Below are 24,771 nucleotides of genomic sequence, written 5' to 3' on the forward strand. Positions count from 1 at the left end.
AATTGCTGTAAGATGTTGTGAAAGATAGGAATAAAACACATTTAATTCCTAGCTGGTTGCATATGTTTTGGAAGAAATAGGGGCAGTTGTAGCCCACGGTGTAAAGAATAATCGAAAATATTTTCGAATCCATACTTTTCGGGGTCGCTGAGATGAATTATGACATTGCAAAACTTTTTAAAGTACAAGTTCGGCCCCCTTTGATGTGGGGGGGGGGCGTACAATTATTAACTACTCTCTGGAAAAAGTACTGTGGGGGCAAGGCACTCCTAAAATTCCTAGGGAAAGGGGTGAAATATAATCTATATTAATAAATGGAAGTAGGTTTGGAGCAATCTTTGTATACTATATATGAATTCATTTATAAGAATGAAAATAATCACGCACTTCTAGGCATATTAGAAACTTAATACCTGATACCAGAGAATCTGATGTCTTCATGATCCCTAGAACAATAGAAAATTATCAAATTCTCTGAGGGGGCCACGCTGGGGTTTCAAATTTGGAGCTCAGCTTAAGAACGGGGTCGGGAATATTTATCCTAAAGGATAACTTTCAGGTTTAGTACGCTTAAAAGTTTCCTGAAAGTCCTAATTTTTAACCTCCTCCACAAATTAAGATGGCGGCACAATTTGGCAGACGAGCTAGAAAATTGAAATTTGGCAAACTTCTAGCTTGTATGCGGTTGGGAGCGATCTATACAATATATATAAAGTAAAGTTTAAAAATGAAAATAGACGTGAGTTAATGAGGCGGTTCTGGGCATAGAGTTATCAAATTCATCACGAATACTGGCCCACCCAATAACCATATGTGAGCTAAAGTCTATGTTTCTAACTCTCACATATAAATCGAAAACGTAATGATGTGTTCGGAAATTCTATCCAAATTTTGCCCTATTCGACCTTAATTCAATCTAATCCATAGAATAGATACAAGAAAATGCCATAGGATCACCTACTTATACCACTACAAGTGGTGTCTTATGGTGCAATCCATTAGTCGATGTGACGTACTGTTTAGCAGCAGTTATTCTGTACATAGGCTATAGGTCTGCAATATTACAAACTGCACATACTTTCGTATTCCGATCAATATATACACCGGTGGAAAAAAAAATATCCAAACATCATGAAATATGGAATATACTGTAGAATACTGAAATTCTGGCTATATATTTGTCGAGGTAACATATTTAGTTGATTAAAGGTACAAGGATACAGGTTAATATCCGCGCGAGAAAAGCCATGGCAAGTGTGTAATTGGTGTAATCATCTGATTGTTGAAGGCAAGCACACAAACGTGCATTCATTGTATCGTACATGTGCCGGGTGTCAGCATGTGGGATGGAGCTGCATGCTTGTTGCACTTGGTCGATCAGTACAGGGACGGTTAATGCCGGTTGTGGATGACGCCGGAGTTGTCGTCCAATGATGTCCCATACGTGCTCGATAATATTTATCTCTCTCTCTCTATCTATCTACCTATCTATATATCTATTTTAACCCGTATTCTGTTTATTTAAAGTGTTAAAATTATGCAATATACAATATTTATATTATTCCAATGCCAATTGATTAGGTCCAAGTGTCAACCCACCGGGCACGATAGGGCGGCTACTGAGTTACTGAACTCTGCTATTACGGCACATAGAACAGTGACATGAAAAGCCGCGTGAGGCCCACCGGCAGTTATTTTTAATATTTTCATTCCGTACCCTGGAGAGGTACGACGAGCCTCCTAGAGGGTATCGTGCTCTCTCATGCCAGGGAGATTTGGATCGGAGGATTTGAGGTGTAGAGGAGGTGACGAGGTAGAGGCCGTAGCCTAGAAAGTGATCTCTCCCGGCATTTGGCTTAAGGAGAGAGTAAGGAGAGCATCAGGAGAGAAATTGTTTTTAACCTTCCTTACCTGGGTTTTGGAGCCCTTCCTCTTCACGAGTACAGATCGCTTGAACTTGAACTGTGTGTGCAGTTGGCAGCAGTTCGGTGACTTGAACGCCACGTTATGCGGTAGCGAAAAGAATCGTCATCCGGCGGCGCCTCGACGACTTGAGGTGGCACACCGGACAACCGGTCGCTGCTAAACACGATCCTCGGCCTCCAGCACCACCACTTCTGTAACACATACAGACTCAGTGAAACTCGGAGTTTACATTCTCAACTTCTAAAATAGTGTAAACCCACCATTCCCTATGAAATATTACTGGACGTTCATATTCTATTCACACTATAAACATATTACATATTACATTTTCCTCGGCTACAGAATTAATGTAATTTCGCATTTAAATGGGCTCATCTTAAGTCCATATAGAGTAGTCCAAGTAGACCAGTGCAATATTTCAAATCAAAAAAATAACAGAGAATGGTACATAAAACGAGAAACTTTTACATACTAATATTTTCAGTCACGGACTTTGTTGACAGCCCTTGCAGCACGAATAATTTTCCAAGCATTATCTATTACATCTTTTCCATGTATTTCTGCAGCCTGTTTGATGATCTCTACTGAAAATATGAAATGGCATATGGCTTTTAGTGTCGGGAGATCCCAGGTCGGGTTCAGCTCGCCAAGTGCAGGTGTTTGGATTTGAACCCAGTAGGCGACCTGCGCGTCGTGATGAGGGTGAAATGATGATGAAGACAACACATACACCCAGCCCCCGTACCGGGGAAATTAACCAATGATGGTTAAAATTACCGACCCTGCCTGGAATCGAACCCGGAACTCCTGTGGCGAAAGGCCAGCACGCTAACCATTTAGCCATGGAGACGGACATTTCTACTGAACATTTCAGTTCACATGTAGTTTTGTGGTCACGCTTTTGATAAAAGTGATAAGTCTATTGTTTGTTACCGCCCAAAACGACTCAAATACCATGCTTCCAATCAATCAATCAATCAATCAATCAATCAATCAATCAATCAATCAATCAATCAATCAATCAATCAATCAATCAATCAATCAATCAATCAATCAATCAATCAATCAATCAATCAATCAATCAATCAATCAATCAACACTGATCTTCATTTAGGGCGATCGCCCACGTGGCAGATTTCCTATCTGTTATTTTTCTAGCCTTTCATACATGATTGCAAAGAATTTGCAAATTTATTGTACATCCCCCTTGGTAAATTATTTCAATCCCTAACTTCCCTAGCTATAAACGAATATTCGCCCCAATTTGTTCTCTTGAATCCCAACTTTATCTTCATATTTTGAAATTTCTCACTTTTAAAAAACACCACTCAAATATATTCGTCTATTAATGTCATTCCACTCCATCTCTCCACTCACAGCTCGGTACATACCACTTATTCGAGTAGCTCGTCTCCTTTCTCCCAAGTCTTCCCAGCCCAAACTATGAAACATTTTCGTAACGCTACTCTTTTGTCGGAAATCCTCCAGAACAAATCGAGCTGCTTTTCTTTGGATATTTTCCAGTTCTCGAGTCAAGTAATCCTGGTGAGGGTCTCATACACTGGAACCATACTCTAGTTGGGGTCTTACCAGAGACTTATAGCCCTCTGCTTTACATCCTTACTACAACCCCTAAATACCCTCATAACCATGTGCAGAGATTTGTACCCTTTATTTACAATCCCATTTATGTGATTACCCCAACGAAGATCTTTCCTTATATTAACACCTAGGTATTTGCCGTGATCCCCAGAAAGGAATTTTAAACCCATAAAGGCAGTAATTAAAACTGAGAGGACTATAATCTTAAAGAAAGTAGTCACCATTACGGAAGAAGGAAGAATGGTATGTTCTAACAGAGACGGTATTTCTACAGAAAATATCGGTAAAATACCGGCATTATTTCTGTATTTGCCAGTATCGCTTTAGGAAAGCGTATATCACTAATCACTATCAGTATTATGTCGTAATAGGCCGTACATCCCGGTACAGACATACATCAATAATATACCGGTATAATAAAGGTAAAATAATCAGGTAAATGAATAAAACCTGAACTTAAGAAGAGATTAGGTAGTTCTAATAGGTCTGATTGTTAAGAAGAGGCCATCCTGATCGGCTGCTTATTGTTTCGTTGAGGTAAGCATTGAGCTGTGCAGTCAGCTGTTTCGTTATCTACTAATTGAAAACAGCAACCTTCAGTCAGGCTGCAGTCGTAACACCTCCTGTGTGGTGACAAAGTTAAAATAGGTAGAAAACAAGTCACGTATACCGCTACTTTGAATATCAGGGAACATCAAACACATCCAGATGCATAATAAATAACTGCTTGCATGGTGTGAAGGTTTGTACACTACATTATTTAATAATAATAATAATAATAATAATAATAATAATGATAATAATAATAATAATAATAATAATAATAATAATAATAATAACTGAATTCCTGCACAGGAAGTATGTACTTTATTGACGATCATTATTCGTCCGTTATTCCCTTATTTAATATTCTTCATTTTTTCAAATTTCTTTACGTCGCACCGACACACACAGGTCTTATGGGGACGATGGGATATGAAAGGCCTAGGAATAGGAAGGAACTGGCCGTGGCCTTAACTAAGATACAGCCCCTGCATTTGCCTGGTGTGAAAATGGGATACCATGGAAAATCACCTTCAGGGATGGCGACAGTGTGGTTCGAACCCACTATATCCCGAATGCAAACGCGCAGCTGCGGGCCCCTAACCGCATGGTCAACTTGCTCGGTATATATAATATCCAGGATTATTTTCGTTTTTGACTCGGCTCGGTACGGCTCGGCTCACTAATGTGACAAATGCTTGTGAACGTTAAGTCCGGAATCTCTCTCTTCGTAATTTATATTCTAATATACGAATTCAATCGCCGATAACGTATTTATTTACAATTGTATTTTCCCGCAATCCTTACTGGTTAATGTAACCTTTATATTTCGTTATGAAAATACCGGTATTGGACGTATTTTACCTGTAACAATACTAAACGCGGAGATAACAGCGAGAATTTGCAGTAAAGTATCCTCTCGTTGGTTCCACGAAATGCAATCCATCGGTACACGGTACAGTAGTACCTGTACAGCTTCAGTACCTTTGCCGCGAAAGATACGTCACAATGCACTGATCAAGGCTTACCAACCATTGCGCGTTAAGCGACGTGCTACAGCAGTACACTTTATACTCTGAATTGTTCAAAGCTAGAATTAATTCATTTCTTAGTATATTAGGTCCAGCGAGTGACAAAATCATCGGTCCTGCTTAGCTTAGCTCTGGGGAACGCAAAACCGTTGGCCTCGTTTGGTTAGGTGCGGTGAGTGACAAGACTATTGATCTAGTTTCGTTAGGTTCAGCGGGTGACAAGACTATTGATCTACTTTGGTTAGATTCAGCAGGTGGCAAGACTATTAGTCTAGTTTGGTTAGGTTCAGCGGGTGACAAGACTATTGATCTAGTTTTGTTAGGTTCAGCGGGTGACAAGACTATTGGTCTAGTATGGTTATGTTTAGCGGGTGACAAGGCTATTGATCTATTTTGGTTAGGTACAATGGGTGACAAGATTATTAGTCTAATTTGGTTAGGTTTAGCGGGTGACAAGACTATTGGTCTAGTTTGGTTAGGTTTAGCGGGTGACAAGGCTATTGGTCTAGTTTGGTTAGGTTTAGCGGGTGACTAGACTATTGGTCTAGTTTGGTTAGGTTAAGCGGGTGACAAGGCTATTGATCTATTTTGGTTAGGTACAATGGGTGACAAGACTGTTGGTCTAGTTTGGTTAGGTTTAGCGGGTGACAAGGCTATTGGTCTAGCTTGGTTACGTTTAGCGGGTGACTAGACTATTGGTCTAGTTTGGTTAGATACTACTAGATTATATTTGTTCATCCTCTGAATGCGGAGGCGGTAGCGCCCTCTCAGGCCAGGAGATTTGTAATAGAGAAGAAAATTTGTGGTAATGATGAGAGGGTTGGTGGCCGTGACCTCCACTAGGAACTGTACCGGCATTCACTATACTGGCAGCTCTGTGACCAGACACAATGCCAGCTCTATCGGAGACAATATAAACATGGTCTTCATCACAGCCGGCTAATAGTAACACAATAAATGGTCGCTTTCGCAGATTTATTTCTTGGGGCGGGCTGGCAAACATAAATGAGCGATATCTCCTGTCTGCTACTTCAGACATCGTATAATATCATTTATGCGGGAAGCGTACGGAAGCGCTATCGCGGTACCAAATAGAGAAACATCCACTTGAAATTGTACCTTGTGACAAACAGCCTAAGGATGAATAACATTCATCGTTTGATTGTTCAAACACGACGTCACTGTTTTCGTAAGGGTAGTTAGACAGAGGGTCAGTAAACATTCGTCTGTAATTCCAATAGGATGCTCTTCAAACAGAACAGTATACATCGTTCACATCACCAAAGTACAACTCAATCAACCACCTGCTTTATAATCTCACAGAACAGTCCTCTAAGGGCATCGTTTGGCGAAATAATATCAGAAATAACATACTATTTAGTTGGACCAAGAAATTTCAGACCATAGCAAGTTATTAGATATGTTTCATACTTTACACTCAGAATTCAATTAAACTAGCAGAAACCCGTCGAAATCGATGGTTGGTTTTTAAATGAATAAGCTCTTAGTAAGAAAGAAATACCAACTTGGACTGATCAATAAAACATATCACAAAATCTCCATTTGTTTTCATTTTCTGTGTAATGGAGCTAGGTTGCAGTGGAAATCAGTCCTAATTTTGAAGAGAAATTGGGTGGCGTCCATCGGAGCCACAGTAGGGAACCAATCGTAACTTGACTGGAGAGAGAATACTCGACGAAAGACTTCGCTCTTCGTTCCCTCTTGTCTGAGACATATGGTTGCGACCCATTGATCACTCACACCTTACAGTAAGGCTCTTCAGTTTCCCTTTCCTTTCCGCTGCAACGAAGGCATTCTGTTACGGTTAGGTAGACGAGAAAATATTTACCATGCACATACCAAGTCTGATGTCTTGTGTAGATAAGACCAATGATAGCTTTTGCAAAATAAATAATTGGAAAAGCGCTAATATGCAATGTACGAGGGATAGAGCAAACGTAAACAAAGAAGCGAGCATTACTCACATAGAAATCTGTTAACCATTTCCTGCTAGTACTGTCAACACCATTCACCTACAGTTTATTGTGAGACGTTGCTATCATTAGGGCCGAGGATAAAGGAACATACCCAGAGGGGAAGCGAGGTGGACAGAGTTTAGGGAGTTTTCCATCCATAAATACTACTTTAAGGCAGAAACAAGTTCCAAGAAGGACATTCCAGGAATCATTAATGACCAAGGGGAGTGTGTATGCGAGGATCTTCAAAAGGCAGAAGTATTCAGTCAGCAGTACGTAAAGATTGTTGGTTACAAGGATAATGTCCAGGTAGAGGAGGTGAATAATACTAAAGATGTATGAAAATTTACCTATGATAAAAATGATATTTAGAGATAGAAACGCAGCTGGAATTGATAAGGTTTCGGGGGATATATCTTACTAAAGACAATGGGTTGGGATATAGTACCATATCTGAAGTACTTGTTTGATTATTGTTTGCATGAAGGAACTTTACCAAATGAATGGAGAGTTGCTATAGTACCCCCTGTATATAAAGGAAAGGGTGATAGACATAAAGCTGGAAATTACAGGCCAGTCAGTTTGACATGCATTGTATGTAAACTTTGGGAAAGCATTCTTTCTGATTATATAAGACATGTTTTCAAACTGGTTTGATAGAAGACACTTTGGGTTTAGGAAAAGTTATTCCACTGAAGCCCAACTTGTAGGATTCCAGCAAGATATAGCAGATATTCAGGAGGTCAATTGGACTGTATCGCGATTGACCTGTCTAAGGCATACGATAGGGTAGATCATGGGAGACTACTGGCATAATGAGTGCAATTGGACTTGACAAAAGAGTGACTGAATGGGTGGCTATATTTATAGAAAATAGAACTCAGAGAATTAGAGTAGGTGAAACTTTATCTGTCCCTGTAAACATTAAGAGGGGAATTCCTCAAGGCAGTATTATTGGACCTTTATGTTTTATATATATATTAATGATATGTGTAAAAAAGTTGAATCAGAGGTACGGATTTTCGCAGATGATGTTATTCTGTACAGAGTAATAAATTACAAGATTGTGAGCAACTGCAAAATGACCTCGATAATGTTGTGAGATAGACAGTAGGCAATGGTATGATGATAAACGGGGATAAAAGTCAGGTTGTGAGTTCCACAAATAGGAAAAGTCCTCTCAGTTTTAATTACTGCGTTGATGGGGTGAAAGTTCCCTTTGGGGATCATTGTAAATACCTAGGTATTAATATAAGGATAGATCTTCATTGAGGTAATCACATAAATATGATTGTAAGTAAAGGGTACAGATCTCTGCACATGGTTATGAGAGTATTTAGGGGTTGTAGAAAGGATGTAAAGGAGAGAGCATATTTGTTTCTGGTGAGACCCCAACTAGAGTTTGGTTCCAGTGTATGGGACCCTTACCAGGATTACTTGATTCAAGAACTGGAAAAAATACAAAGAAAAGCAGATCGATTTGTTCTGGGCGATTTCCGACAAAAGAGTAGCGTTACAAAAATGTTGCAAAGTTTAGGCTGGGAAGACTTGAAGAAAGCTGTCAGTGGAGAGATGGCGTGGGAGGACATCAGTAGACGAATACGTTTGGATGGTGTCTTTAAAAGTAGGAAAGAACACAATATGAAGATAAAGTTGGAATTCAAGAGGACAAATTGGGGCAAATATTCGTTTATAAGAAGGGGAGTTAGGGATTGGAATAACTTACCAAGGGAGATGTTCAATAAATTTCCAATTTCTTTGCAATCATTTAAGAAAAGGCTAGGAAAACAACAGATAGGGAATCTGCCATCTGGGCGACTGCCCTAAATGCAGATCAGTAGTGATTGATTGATCCGTCATTTATTCAAAGGTAACAACATATTTACAACATAACTGAGGCACCCTTCCAATAATAAACCATTCAACTGTTGACCTCGTACATTCAACAGAGAACAGAAGATCTATTACCAACAGATAATATAAAAGAAATACAAGTATCACCACAATGTAACATTAAGGAAATATATATTACGAAAATGAAACGGCCTTCAACTGGCCAACAGGCCCCTGGGCTACGAACCCGGCATAACCACACAGGACAGCACACACAGGAGCACAACTCTTACCCAACCACACACCCATTCGCTGCCAGAAGAATTAACCTTTCACTCAATATACACATGCAACATTCACTGGCGACATACACTCCGACGCTCGCAGCCCAGCAGCTTCCGGTTCGACAGGAACCCCAAAGTAGATGCGCCGATAGAGCGACAAATAAATAATGAGACTCAAACGCTGGACACAACCAGCCACCAAGCCTATGCTTGAGAAGGGAAAGGAAAGGAACAAGAGTGAGGGAACAACCAATGTTGAAACAGCAAATCACATACCAATACACTCAAATCATAGCGCAGGCGCACTTCAAAGTGTCTGTAAGAGTCTTTTGAGAGAGTAATTCGAAGTTTCTTCTTAATACAATTTTTTTAAATAAATGAAAAACATCTGTGATAACTGGGATGAGTTAACTTGCATAGAAGAATATAAGTGTGATTCGAGTGTGGTTGTTGATCTGTGGTTAAACCAGTACACTTGGAAAATAAAGTATTCGAATTTCGCATAAATCCCTACTGTTTATTTACTGATAACCAAGACAGCTAAGCATTTCCCAGACGACTAACCCAAAGAACTTTGTGGTGAAGAGAAGGGAGGTTACAATTCCCGGCTTCCAGGTGTAATCGTTCGGTCCTCCCCACTGTGATGCCAGCTTTGTACTACCTGCATTGTATAAGTGCTGTTCCGTTCTCAGCATTCTTAGCAAAATTTAACTCGTTTATCTCTCCCAGAGACCTTTCATGGGAAATTTACCTGTACACGACGACCAAACCTTCATGATAACCTCATTTTTCTCTTCGACTGACACATCTACATGGTAATATGTTCATTTTCATACCTGGGCCGTATTTTTTCGTTCATCAATGCTCTCAAAATACACTGAGTGGCCAAAAGTCATGGGGAGATACTGAATGTGATGTTAATAACGAGTTGCTCCTCCACGAGCCCTCCAAACGGCAGAAGTACGGTGGGGCATCGACTCTGTAAGGTGTTGAAATCATTCTGGAGAAATGAGATATGTTACTCCACTACACAATAGTTACACTAAATAAAGCTTCAGAAATGACTACTAAATGAATGACCATACTTATCTTTATTATTTTATTCATACACATCATGTATGTGATTTGTTTACTTTTCGTATACGATACTTACGTGGAAAATGTACCAATGTTTTAACTATTTGTTACATGTTTATACATTTGCTTGTTACAGTATATAGTACCGTATTCTGTATACAAGTTTTGTCGTAAATTCGAATACACGTATTTGATTAATCCTAATTTTATATGATCCATAGTTAATGAAAATGAAATGGAACGAGCGCTAAGTAATTAATAGCGAAACTTGATGACGGAATCAAATACAAAAATATAATGATATTTGATTATTATTATTAATTGATGATGAGAGATGTTTGTGACGGGGTTAAACCGTTACAACACATACAGGCATTACCCATTCTATCGTGCCAGTGTCACAGTCAGGATATTAGTCCGGTACAGAAGCGTCCTTAGGTGTTTAATTGGGTTTTAAAAAATCGGGAAAATGTCACAGAATTTCCGTTGCGATTACTTGCACAGTATGCTAGGTTATCCTCTTTGTAATATAATCGTACATTTAATGCAAGAGTCAGCTTAAAGCAGAGGTCGGGGAAGTGAGTTTAATGCAACATTTTGTTATCCGCAACGAACAGTACGGGCCACAAAGGAGAAAAATGAAGCATTCTTCTCAGCTTGTAGGTGGGGGTGGGGTCGGGGAAGGGACCTAAAACATCAAATAATTCGAGAAGCTGCGTTGTTAAATACTAGTCCGTAGCAGAGTTGTTACATTCGTGCTTGTTTCTCATATGCCTCAGATTCCATTTTAGCCCAGCTCAAGAATTCGTGAGATCAACTCAGGAGCAATATCCCTGACAATGTCGGTATGATGGCTACATAGCACTCCAATACCTGCAAGCCATTTGACTGGGCAGCAGTCTTCTAGGCAGAGCGAGGTTCTTAATGAGTAGTATAGTATGCGCCAGCCTGACTAATCTGGAGCAACTGCTGGCATCACCCCCTACGTTAAAGCAAGTGTTCTTGTTATTTATACCGGAATTCACGCTTTCGATTTGTCAAATAAGATCTTGACCAAACAATAAAAAATCCCTTATGATAACTTCACAACAATCTATATCACTAACTACTCCACGTCCAGCATACCAATGGACTCAAGAAAGGAGAGAACCATATACACGGCACCTAGAATATAAGCATATTAGGCCCAAGGAAAAGCCCGAGAGAGTTGAAACGTGGTCCGTAGACGGACTAAATGAAGAAAAGAAATTCAAATAACCCTACGTTTATGAATTCATTATATCAATTGTGTGTGGCCTCCGGAGAAACCTAGCACAGGTCTTTCGAGTTGACGTCTTACAGGCAACCTGCTCGTCTGTGAGGATGTTAATGCTGAACGCACACACGACTAAAGGCCAGCACGCTAACCATTTAGCCATGGAGCCGGGCTGCTAATTCATTGATATATACTTTGGAATTTTACGGCTAATTGATATAAAATATGTTACAAGTGGCAGATACAATAAGGTGATTATCGAAATCATGGTTGGTATAATACAATCTTCTGCTTAGCCTGAAATCCCTTACGAAATGATATAGGGTACAATTATATAAAGACCGAGCTCGATAGCTGCAGTCTCTTAAGAGCGGCCAGTATCCAGTATTCGGGAGATAGTGGGTTCGAACCCCACTGTCGGCAGCCCTGAAGATGGTTTTCCGTGGTTTCCCATTTTCACACCAGGAAAATGCTGGGGCTGTACCTTAATTAAGGCCACGGCCGCTTCCTTCCCGTCCTAGCACTTTCCTGTCCCATCGTCGCCGTAAGACCTATCTGTGTCGGTGCGACGTATAGCAACTAGCAAAAAAAAAAATACAAAAATATATAAAGGTAATGATATGCACCAATTCAGATTTATAAAAGACTGTCAGTTGTTTTAGAATTTAAAATTAATGCCAAGTGGAAGAAGGCCATACCAGATCTGCCAGCAACGCTGATTCGCCCAACGAACTGCGTGGAATCGTTGCAAGATAGGTCAGAATTGTTATTGACTACAATTCCAGTCGAGGCTGCGCCGGTCCTCTGTATTCCTGCAGAATGACCTCGTACACCACATAGCCAGCTGAAACAGAGCCATTGTTGAACGTAAACTTAAACATTTCTGTTGGAGAAACAAAGGACACACTCACAGAGTATACAGTCGATTACGAGTAAAATACTAAGTAGTACGATTTGTCAACACATCATCGACGCGTATGAGCCAATGTACATAACAGATGTTGTCTCCTTAAAATAATGAGGGTTGACAGTCTTCAGAGCTGCAGGTCATCCTGTTTCCCATGCATTTCCTAAAATCACTTTCAGTGCTTCTTCCCCTCCAACCGCTTCTGAATGAAATGAGGACTCAAGTGTAATAATAATAATAATAATAATAATAATAATAATAATAATAATAATAATAATAATAATAATAATAATAATAATAAAATAATAATAAATTATTTCCAGTAGCGGACTCTCCGTCAAGGTTCTGTGGCTTCTACCGTGTATAGCAAACTGCTTGTTAGTATGGAGGAAGGTAGAATTGTATGTGGCTTATGGACTGTAGGAATATTAGGGACAACAGAAACCCACACACACCCAGTGCCCGAGCTATGGAAATTATCCGTTAATGATTAAAATGTCTCGATCCAGTACGAGGTCCGAAGCCATAGACGCCATTCAATTACACACAAGGAGGGGACTGCAGCAATTCATGTATGTATGTATGTACGTATGTATGCATATGTATATGTATGTATTTGTGTTAGGATATAAACCGCACGGCCAACTCACACGGTAGAATCAGAAGGAGAAGAAGAATGATGATATTTTTATTAAAGGCAGCCAGTATATGATAACGAGAAGGTAACCACCATGTGTTCTGGTCGGTTTTATCGCTTGCTGAGAGCTTTTTTATCTTCGAGCTTATAATATGTCTTTAAAAAATCTTTATTAGTCAAGTTCACCTCTGTTGTGTAGTGGATAGTGTGATTAGCTGCCACCCCTGTAAGCCCGCGGTAGATTCCCGGCTCTGCCACGAAATTTGAAAAGTCGTACAAAGACTTGCACGGGATCCACTCAGCCTCGGGAGGCCAACTGAGTAGAGGAGGTTATTTCCCGAATCGGGTATCCTCGAAGTGGTTTTCCGTTGTTTACCAATTCTTCCCTACAAGCAAATGCCACGATAGTACTTAAGGCCACGCCGTTTCCTTCCCTCTTCCTTGCCTATCGCTTCTAATCTTCCCATCCCCTACAAGGCTCCTGTTCAGCACATCAGGTGAGGACGCCTGGGAGAGGTACTAGTCCTCCTTCTCAGTTGTATCCTCGACTAAATGTCTCACGCTCCAGGGTACTTGAGGTGGTAGAGATGGGATCCCTCGCTGAGTCCGGCGGAAAACCAACCCTGGAGGGTAAATGGATTAAATAAATAAAATAAAAATTATTCCTCAAAATAGGCTCCGTACATTTCCTAATTAATTATGTTTTTCAGTTACGTCACTTAGAGTGATGGAAGTCAATTAATGCAAGTTCCGGAAAAGTTGTTAATCAATTTGTGCTTTCCCGTTCAATTTTTTTATTTAGGTTTTAAAAGACGACGAAAAGATGACACTTTTTCCAGGAAAGAGTTTCATTGACTTACAAGTAACTCTGCCAAAATGGGTCTCGTATAACAAAACTGGTTCTCGACCGTGGCGGAAAATACAAAAGATAGTACTGTGGAAGTTCAGAGTTCGGTTGTGTGTTTCTTGCCGACAGTGTCGACTGCGGACACCTCATTGATAATCTCTACTGCGAACACAAAATATTTGGGAAGAGTGCCAGCTTGTTCCAAGGTTTTCCTTTCCACTCCTCTTCCACCCGTCTTACCAATCCAGTTCTGCTATAGTTGTTGAGTTTTTAGTTTGTTTGCTTGTTTCTGCTCATTAATCGTCGTTGTGCTGTTATGGCATTTTTAAGCCATGTGTTTTATTGCATGATTATAGTTACAGACAATTTAGAATTAGTAAAAATGTTGTTACCACATGCATTTGTTTGAAGGAGAAAAGGAAGAAGTGCGAAGGCAGATTATTTACTAAAGCTATGTAACAAACCTTCATTTTAACAGATTTTAATAATTTCAGTATGTATACCTCTCTATTGTTTCAACTCTGATTCAATTAAACTTTAGGTCCAAATGTGTTAAAATACATTACATTTTCTATTTGTGACCCACTTTCATGTTTTGCAAATAGACAAACTTGAAGTCTCTCTGCACATGTTACGAAACGTGTAGAAATTTTTTAACTTAATTTAGTTGTATTTATTTTCAACCAAACTCTTTTTTACTATTCAATATTTGTTATTCTCATTTGTATTATTAATATTTAATTATTATTATTTATGTGTTTAATTATAGGTAATCAATTAGTGAGAATTGTAAATCATGACTTAATACCTGATAAGGCTGAACTGGATGTAAAACAAGCAATATTTCGTGCAAGGAAACAGGCTAGAGGGGAGCCTAGTACTTCCGTTCCTCAGATTTATTCAGAAGAATTTCATGATTTGCGTAATAAAGGATATGAACTAGTAACACACATTCCTCAGTTCGCAAATATTAAACATTCAATGTACTGTGGAAGGTATAAGGAGCATGGAGCGCGGAAAGAACCGAAGTTAGCATCAGAAATCTTCCTCAATGAAGAATTGTTGAAAATATTTGACGGAAAGCGCTTTCTCCTTTCAGATGATGGCACAGATGACAGAATGTTAATTTTCGCCAGTACTTTAGGGCACGTAGTCCCGGTTGGTGCTAACAATGAACCTTTACGCACTTGCACTAGTAATAAAAGTACAATGTAGATGATTTACTTCACGAAGACTTATCTGTAGGAAATAGTGTCTGCAATCGAGGCACGTCGAAACTTTTAATGGGGTGTCTGCAATCGAGACTGTCCACAATAAAGACGCAACTGAAGGAAGAAAACCCTGGAACGAGCTGGCACTCTTCGCAAATATTTTGTGCCCGCAATCGAGACTGTTCGCAATCGCGACTACACCCAGAGTTCATTCCGTTTCTTATCGTGCAAATGTAAAAGAAATGCAATTAAAAGTAAAATCTTGTAATTTTTTATTGTAGTCTGAATTAATAGAAACCGTAATCAGTATATTTCTGTATCAGTGACCGTCACTGCACTCATGGTGCAGTTATGCCTGCATCTACTGGTTCGCTCCTAAGTGGTGGTGTTTGCATCGCGGTGGGCGCGCTATGCAATATGCTCCGACCACCTTGCACGCCGGCACCAGGACAGCAATCAGTTCTTGTCACGAATATTCGGCATCGATGAATTTTGGGCCAGGGCATACGAACCAGAACTGAAACGTCAGTCCCCGGAGTGGCGACATGCTGGATCACCAAGGTGGCGGAAGGACCGTCAGAATCCTTCTCCAGTCAAATTGATGGTGATCGTCGCGTAAGACGTCAAGGATGTCATTGTTTGCCACTTTGTTCCACATGTCAGAACAGTGACCGCACAGGGACTTCCTGGTGCGACAGGTATGACGAGGCGTTCAGGAGAAACGTCCGGATCTTGTGGACAGTGCAATAATCCTGCACGATAACGCAGGACAGCTACTGTGACGTTGGGGATGGGAAGATTTGGAGCACCCACCGTACTTTTCCGACATCTCGCCCTGTGACTTTGATCTCATTCGAAGGATTATGGAACTAGGTGGTAGGTGGTTTGCAACACGAGAGGACACTGCTAATGCTGTGCGTCAACAGTAAACCCGATTCAGACATGGTGCGGCAAATGCTGAGGCAGATAGTATTCAGCGCCTCTCACATCGTTGACAGCGTGTGGTGTCAGTAGCAGGGGACTACTTTGAGGGTCTTTAGGCCCAGGTTTGTCATGCCAACTTTATGTGTACTGTGTTGTCATTCTTTTGCACCGCGAAGGCTATATTGCCCTGTATACTACCGTAATAAATTAGTGTTTTACGATATTTCAGTGCTATTCATTGTCCACACATGTAGTTAACACCTCGTCCTTTCGTCTGTATATGTCACATTTTCCAACCGGACTGGTATCTTCAAGAAGAAAATAGTTGCCATGACTTTTGCCCCAACCCTCGTAGGAATGAATATAACTGGAACGCTGAAATATTAGTATGCCGATACTAATAGTTTCTGAACTAAAGGACCCAAAGCTGACCATTCATCCAATAAAGACCGAGCTCGATAGCTGCAGTCGCTTAAGTGCGGCCAGTATCCAGTATTCGGGAGATAGTAGATTCGAACCCCACTGTCGGCAGCCCTGAAAATAGTTTTCCGTGGTTTCCCATTTTCACACCAGGAAAATGCTGGGGCTGTACCTTAATTAAGGCCACGGCCGCTTCCTTCCCACTCCTAGGCCTTTCCTGTCCCATCGTCGCCATAAGACCTATCTGTGTCGGTGCGACGTAAAGCAAGTAGCAAAAAAGTAGCATCCAATAAAGGGTTCTAAGACTTCACAACTTGAAAGAGGGCACATTACTGACATTTTTCAGGGAGTTATTTAAGCAGAACCAGGAAGAAACACACAATAGTACCTGAAGTTATCACGATACTGAATTATTATAAAAATTGACTAGAATATTAATTTGACGGGTATTTAAAATAAAGGTCACACAACAATGTTAGAGATCTGTTTGTGCTATATTTGCGCTTTTATCACTTATTTGTCTTTCAAACTTTTTTGTGTTTTCCATTTTACTTTCCTGTTAGTTACGTAAAGATTTCAACTAGAGCAGCAATATATCGTTATTAGTCACATAATTGAGTAAAGGCGAGGTACCTTGTGCAGCGATAACAGTCGAAAATGCCAAGGAAAGCCTGTCGAAATTTGCGGTTCATGAAGCAGTATGTGATCGGGTTGCAGCAGGAGCTAATGTAGGCCAGGAGCTGCACTAGGGAGATTCCTGTGCTACCCACGTGTTTGTACACCGCCTCTGGACTGAACAGGTACCAAGTGTTGAGCACGTGAAGGGGCGCCCAGCACACGAAGAATTCCGCCACCACCACGAACAGCATGCGGATCACCTGGTGTGTCAGAAAAGCAGTACAGCATTTTACGAATATTTACTTTGTTGGTTTAGTTATTGAATAACTGATCAATAAAATGTCAACTTTTACACTTCCTGACAGGAAAGAGTTATTGGCAAAATATAATAATGTTACCGGCTTTATGTTCCACTAATTACTTTTACGGTTCTTGGAGATGCTGAGGTGCCGGAAATTAGTCCCAAGTGATTTCTTTTCCTTGCCAGTAAATCTACCAACAAGAGGCTGACGTATTTGAGCACTTTCAAATACTACCGGACTGAGCCAGCCTGCCACGTTGGTGTCAGAATCCCAGCGCCTCAACTGTCTGAGCCACTCAGCCCGGCAGCCAAAAAGTAACCAAGTCTCGAGTATAAGTACGTACGAAAGGATGGAACAAATCATTATCACGGAGATTTCTTACCTAGTTAATACACAAAGTTGTATCCGTACTTTGTCAATACAGAGATCCACATCAAAGTTTCTAGGAAGAATATTCGATACGAATTGCCATAAACGCTTCTTGTCACTTTCCTAATATAATAGAACTACCGGTATGCAAATCTGTATCGGAGAAATAAATTTCAAACAGTAAGACAAGAAAATCTGATTATGGATGAACACAGTATGGGACTTGACATAGGAAGTGTGACGCAGATTCTTCCGTGCATAAGTCGGCCTAGTTTTTGTGTCATAAAGTGCTTCTAACATTCAACTCACGACAAAGTTCTATCTTAATTAGTACTAGGTGTAAAGAATCTAAAACACTCCTCAGACAAAAATAAGATATCCGTAATGGCGATTATTTTAACACCCGACAAGGAACTAAATAAAGACGCAAGGAAGGCAACAAAAAAGAGACTTTGCCTTTCAGTATTTTTTTTTTCGATTTACTTTCTTATTATTTATCTGAACACTCGTCTCTATGAATTACTTATTCCTATTCAAGAAATTTTACATTATTGCACAGATCACCCATCTAAATTAATTTTAACATTTATCACGTGTTAGGCGGTTCAAGGGCCCAATTGAATATAATATAGAGATGTTCTCTATTGCCAATAATTTCTCAAACAAAGTCTTATTTTTCTCAAAACAATATATTTCCACAGCAATGTACATCTCAAGAAGTTGTATGTATTTAATTAATGAATTATTCATTTTAACATGGCAAAACCAATAATAATTTTGAACAATGTTTATTCATCCCTGATTGGTTGATTTATTTATTTATTTATTTATTTATTTATTTATTTATTTATTTATTTATTTATTTATTTATTTATTTATTTATTTATTTATTTATCGTATATTCAATTCAAAAGCCACTAACAGCAAGGTCATCATCCTGCGAATATTTGATTTGGGAGTCAATAATTATATTAATGAATTTTAATGAATTAAAGGTTCGAAAAATATTTTCAAATGAATCAAAAATAAATGTAAATGAACTTTAATGAAAGCTGAAATACTCGTATCAGACCTGGAGGAATGATTGAATGAACTGTAAACGTCAAAGAAAAGTTTAATTTTATACCTGAAGGAACAGCCATTAACACTGTTTTCGAGGTGAACTGGTATGGCCAGATGATGGCATGTATATGACAAGAAGATTAAATTTTATCTGAAAATGTTGGCAACTCAAAAACTAAGTGGTGGCTAAGAAGCTTTATAAGATACCGCATTACTACTAAAAAACTGCACACATTAGAATGACTCCGAAAATTGAAAGTGTAATGGAAATCATACTTCAGTAGAACACGAAGCCACCCCTTCATTTCATTACGCGGACTGGATTCATAGAAAGTTTTTTTGTCAAATGCCACTGATCTCCCAAATATGAAGTCTTATTTTACTTAAGCAAGAATGTTCTCACATCAGCGTGCTTTTCACGAAGTGATAGCCATCTTACAGGTTCGAATTACGAACGGTAAACCCACGCGCATGGGCATTTGTAAAGCTAGAAAAGGCTTTTGATAACGTTGTTTAGAAACATTTGAGATTCTGAACATAATTTGAATTATATGTCAAGAAAGAATGGTTATCTACAATCTGTATAAAAATCAAACCGCGGTGATAAAAATCGGCTGATGTGAAAACGGAACAACAATTCAGAAAGTAGTGAGAAAAGGTTGCAGATGTTATCCTTTTTCTCAGTCTTTATGCAGAATAGACGGTAAAGAGAATCGAGAGTAATTTCTACCAAGGAAAGTTAATAAAAACTTTCTTGATTAACTTCTTAATTCATGAATGATACAGAGAAGGAGTACAAAATTAAAACAAAGCAAAGGAAAGTAAAGGAAGTAGATGAATATTGTTGCTCAGGTAATAGAATGATGACAGGAGTAAGGAATGTAAAATGTAGACGAACACAAGCAAGGAAGACCGTCCTTAAGAAAATATTTGCTCTCATCAAGCATAGATACTAAAAGTACGTTTTGAAGTGTTTGGTGAGGAGCATGGTACTGCTCGCATATGAAAGTAAAGTGAACTGTTGGTCAGGAAAAAGAGAATAGATACTTTTGATATGCAGTGTTATAGAAGAATGCTGAAGGTGAGATGGGTAGATCGGTTTACAAAACTTGTCCCGATGAAGAGGTAGATTTGTAGGACTCATGTTGAACATTCAGGACTGCTTCAGTTGATTTTTGGTCAAGGTGTAGAAGGGTATAAATGGTATGGGGAGCCGATGACCTAGGTGTTAGGCCCCTTTAAACAACAAGCAAATGGTATGGCCAGATGATGGTATGTATATGACAAGAAGATTAAATTTTATCTGAAAATGTTGGCAACTCAAAAACTAAGTGGAGGCTGAGAAGCTTTATAAGATACCGCATTACTACTAAAAAACTGCACACATTAGAAGCAATCACAGCAAAATACATAAGGTTAAAGACATAATGAGAATATGATGGCCTAATGCTCAATTGAACCAAGTGGCTTTTCTTTTTACAACCGACTGAAGTACACCTAACGAAGGTTTGAAGCACGGAATAATTTTTTTTAATACCATGATTCACTTTCTTAATTAAGGTATTCTTTTTATTTTCCCTAACTATTACACTATAGGGCGTGTTAGCAATCCAGAAAAGCTAAACGATCTCAAAAGTCTACAAAAATTCGTCCGGATGAGTGGCTCAGGCGGTTGAGGCGCTGGCCTTCTGACCCCAACTTGGCAGGTTCGATCCTGGCTCAGTCTAGTAGTACTTGAAGGTGCTCAAATACGACAGCCTCGTGTCGATAGAAAGAACTCCTGCAGGACTAAATTCCGGCACCTCGGCGTCTCCGAAAACCATAAAAGTAGTTAGTGGGACGTAAAGGAAATGACATTATTATTATTATTATTATTATTATTATTATTATTATTATTATTATTATTATTATTATTATTATTATTATTATTATTATTATTATTATTATTAAAATATTCGTCCGACCAGTACATCAACCCTTTTACGAGGGACTGAAAACAACTTCGAAAGGAAGTGAATTACAGACGGCAGTTGATGACCATGCTCATAAAGATTAATATAAGGTTCAGTGAAGGAAGAAAATTCATTTTACAGTGTTCACTGACATTTACAAAACATAATTCAATAATATTGCGAATTGTTTCATTTTTGTTTTGTTCGATCAGCAAACACTTTGTTGTATTAATGGAAGTACTATATTGATTCGTAGCTTTTAAAATATGGTAAATAAACTCATTTCAATTTTTTTATTATCTAATCAAACATGTTGTGCAATTTATGTTACATTGCCGCATAATAATTTACGGGTGTGAAATCCTGACTTTAAGACCATGAATACATTAACAAAACGTAGTTGACATCAAACACATTATTATTACATTAATATGTATAGATATAATAATAAGTAAAGTTTCCTAAATTAGTTTTCTCGTAAAATTAAAAATGCAATTCTTTTATTTATATTACGTAACGTTGTCCACTAATAGATATCTGAATTCGGTTTTTGGGAATTCCCAGTAAGACGGTGCTTTGTTTGTTTTTGTATGGAGAAGAAGTGAACTTCATCAGTGACTTTTTTTTTTTTTAATTTTATAAAACAATCAAAAAAGTTTTAAATTACTTACAATTTGTAACCAATTTGTAAGCATGAGTATGAATTACAACTTCATGTATAGTAAAGCGATCTGTGAAAGCCAACAATTTGATGACCTTATTTCCAGAAAAATGTGACGTGATGGCGAAAAACTGATAACGAATTCCTTTTCAGTGCCCAAAAATTATTACAAAACAATATTCAAAACAAAAAGTAATTCGGGAAAATATAAAACGCGGAGCAATGTTATTTTAACAGCCTCCTCCACACGTTCTGTTGTATATAAAAGTTAAGTAAATACTTCTCCAACTGCAGCCGTGCAATGGATTCGTACAGTAAGTAAATGAGCTGTAGGAATTTGCCAAAGATTTCTTGAAATTATTTTAATATCAGTTAGTTTACTTTAATATAAGACGATTCAGTTATCTGAGTAATTATTTTCATGAATGTATAGTTATTTTTCGAAAGAAACGTAATATTATTACATTGAAAATTCTTGGCAGTGAGTAAGCAAGCAACTGACTTCAGTCTTTTTCCCCTGAGCTTTAACGATCCCAAGTTTTATAAATACTGTCACATGACAATTTGAGAAATATTGAAGACTTTTCGAAAAATGAGATATAAACGATAAATTAGACTACCTTCTTCTTGGCCTCTATGCTTTTATCCATGTAATTGGAGCGGATGGCGTGCCGGCTGAAGGTGTAAGGGCTGGGGGTGTCCTCACTCGTTGAGAAGCTGTCGGGTCCGTCCTTAGGGCTAGTGGCCATGTTACTGGAACTGCCCCCTATCAGTCTGGAGGTCTCTGGCAACGGAAGGGTAGACTGTGTGCTTGCTGAGTGCTGGAAGTTAGTTCTACTCTCTGTGCCGTTCGAAGGGAGTCGAACCTAAGTACAATAAATACGGGCATAGTCAATTTATTATTTCTGCAGATTTTATGGAATACTTCTAATTACTAAAGTAATAAGTTATGATGAGTACACACAACGTTAACCTGAAACATAATACAACGAATTATTAATGTTTGATATTTTCCTTAGGCTCTAATATAATTCACATAAATTGAACATAGACTGCGAAATAGTATGCTATTCCAAAACAATCATCTCAATGCAAAGTTTTGTTTCATATGTGTGATAAAATTTTCCTCCTAGCCGTGGATACACTAAAAAGTTTCCAACGGGAATAACTGATGTGTTCCCTTGCAAATAAAGTTAAGGTTTGATAGGTTCATCGTCATTACATCTCACAGCATTAAAGAATACTATTATAATCTAATAAGGATTAAGGCGAAATTAGGTGGTGATCATTGTTACAAAGGGAAAATACAATGAATTTTATCAGCCCAAAATTTTAACGACACCAGGTTGTGTAATTCTGTAATATTTGAAATCCAATAGAATGAACTGAAGTAATCATTTTGGCATATGCTTGACAATTCCATTTCAAAAAATATTTGAGAGGGATAGAGGGCTTGATTAACTGGCTTTCCAACCGCATGGCTGAGGTTCAATCCGCGATGAATAGTGGCTTGGAATGTTCACCTAAATATTGCGTGACATCAGGAAATAAATGTCCAAAATCCAAAATGAACCTGTCTAACAAGGAGACAAATTTCTGGAATTACCTGCAGAAAGGTTTTAGAAAAAGGAACCTTTCATGATTCATGCCTGCTTACTGATTAAACAACTAACATTTCTGATTTCGAGAATGTTATTTATATCGTGTCAGAAGCATACATAAGTTTAAAATTAAAGATAAGGAAAAACATAAAACATAATATAAATACTCCAATGGCGAAGAGCCACATTAAACTATATGAGCCCAAAACCTTGTAACATCAAGTGCATTTGGCTTCGCTTTAACCAGGTCTTCTGTTGTGCAGCTGAATGGGCATGAGCTGCATTGCAGCAAATGGGCTGTGGTCTGCTCTTCTCCACATACACACAAGGTACTGTCCACTTCGAAACCCCATTTCTTCTGGTTTACCCTGCGCCGCGTAACACCAGAGCGCAGTCTGTTCAGTGCTCTCCAATTCACCCAGTCTGTGACATGGCCAGGAGGGAGTTCCTCTTTTGGGGTCATCCATTGACTGATCCTCGTATGTTGACTCCTGACGCGCCATTCTTGAATTCTTGCTTGCTGCGCTGTTCCTGCAAGTGTTTCGGTTACTCTCAAGAAGCTTTTCCTAGACTTAAGCCGCTGGCGTGGTGGCTCATATCCAAACAAAGGGTGGGCTTCCGATGTCAACACCTTTCTCTTTTCTGGCTGCCACTTCACGGCGAATATCGGGAGGTGCTATCCCTGCAAGGCAATACACTTTTTCCAAAGGTGTAGGTCTCAAACATCCAGTAATAATGCGGCAGGTTTCGTTGAGTGCTACGTCAACTGCTTTGGTATGGCAAGATTTGTACCACACCGGGCATGCGTATTTAGCTGCGGAATAGCAGAGCGAAAGGGCAGATGTCCTCACTGTGTCTAGTTGTGCTCCCCAAGATGTTCCAGTTAGCTTCCGCACAATATTGTTTCTAGCAGCCACTTTCTGCTTGATGTTCAAACAATGTTTTCTGTAGGTTAAGGCACGATCCAGAGTGACTCCGAGGTACTTCGGGGTAGGGTTGTGTCGTAATGCTATGCCTTGCCAAGTGACCTTCAGAGTTCGGGAAGCTTCTCTGTTGTTTAGATGGAAAACACAGGTTTGCGCCTTAGTTGGGTTTGGTGTTAGTTGATTCTTCTTGTAATAGCCAGCAAGAGTGTCTAGAGCTGTGGACAATGTTTGTTCAATCGCCTCAAAGTTATCCCCCTGAGAAGTGATGACACAATCATCAGCATAGATGAAACTATTCGTCCCGGCAGGAACAGGCTGATCATTTGTGTAAATATTGAAAAGCATTGGTGCCAACACGCTTCCCTGAGGTAGTCCGTTCTTCTGTATCCTCCACCTGTTTCTTTTTCCCTGGAACAAATCGAAGAAACTTCGATTTTGAAGTAGGTTTCTAATGGCACAAGTCAGATGGAAGTCCTTTGTCATGCTGTATACCTTTCCAAGGATAATTTGGTGATTAACAGTATCATATACTGCCGAGAGATCTATAAATGCAACTCATGTGATTTTCCGGCTTTCATAGCCATCTGCTATGTGTTGACTTAATTTCAACACCTGCGATGTGCAGCTTTTCCCTCTCCTGAATCCAGCTTGCTGTGGAATCAGAAGTGGCTCGATTTTATCAGTCAACCTATTGAGGATGAGTCCCTCCAGAACCTTAAAAAGATGACATAATAAGGAGATTGGCCTGTAGCTCCTAGGGTCATTTTTATCTTTGCCTGGTTTTAGAATGGCTATGACCCTAGCCTT

General features: G+C 39.1%; 1 protein-coding gene across 3 annotated transcripts in view; it reads right to left on the reverse strand.

The window, feature by feature from the left end:
- Positions 1-24,771, reverse strand: part of LOC137501271 (cholecystokinin receptor type A-like) — a 208,487-nt gene that overhangs the window by 13,773 nt on the left and 169,943 nt on the right. For all 3 annotated transcript variants that reach the window (XM_068228207.1, XM_068228205.1, XM_068228202.1), the window contains 4 exons: positions 22,058-22,303; positions 17,107-17,351; positions 12,226-12,371; positions 1,912-2,117 (listed from right to left, as the gene is read on the reverse strand). In XM_068228207.1, the coding sequence (XP_068084308.1) occupies positions 2,083-2,117; positions 12,226-12,371; positions 17,107-17,351; positions 22,058-22,303 (672 nt within the window). In that variant the 3' untranslated portion in view covers positions 1,912-2,082. The remainder of the gene's footprint in view (positions 1-1,911; positions 2,118-12,225; positions 12,372-17,106; positions 17,352-22,057; positions 22,304-24,771) is intronic.

Source organism: Anabrus simplex, chromosome 1 (assembly GCF_040414725.1).
Source record: "Anabrus simplex isolate iqAnaSimp1 chromosome 1, ASM4041472v1, whole genome shotgun sequence".
NCBI lineage: Eukaryota > Metazoa > Arthropoda > Insecta > Orthoptera > Tettigoniidae > Anabrus > Anabrus simplex.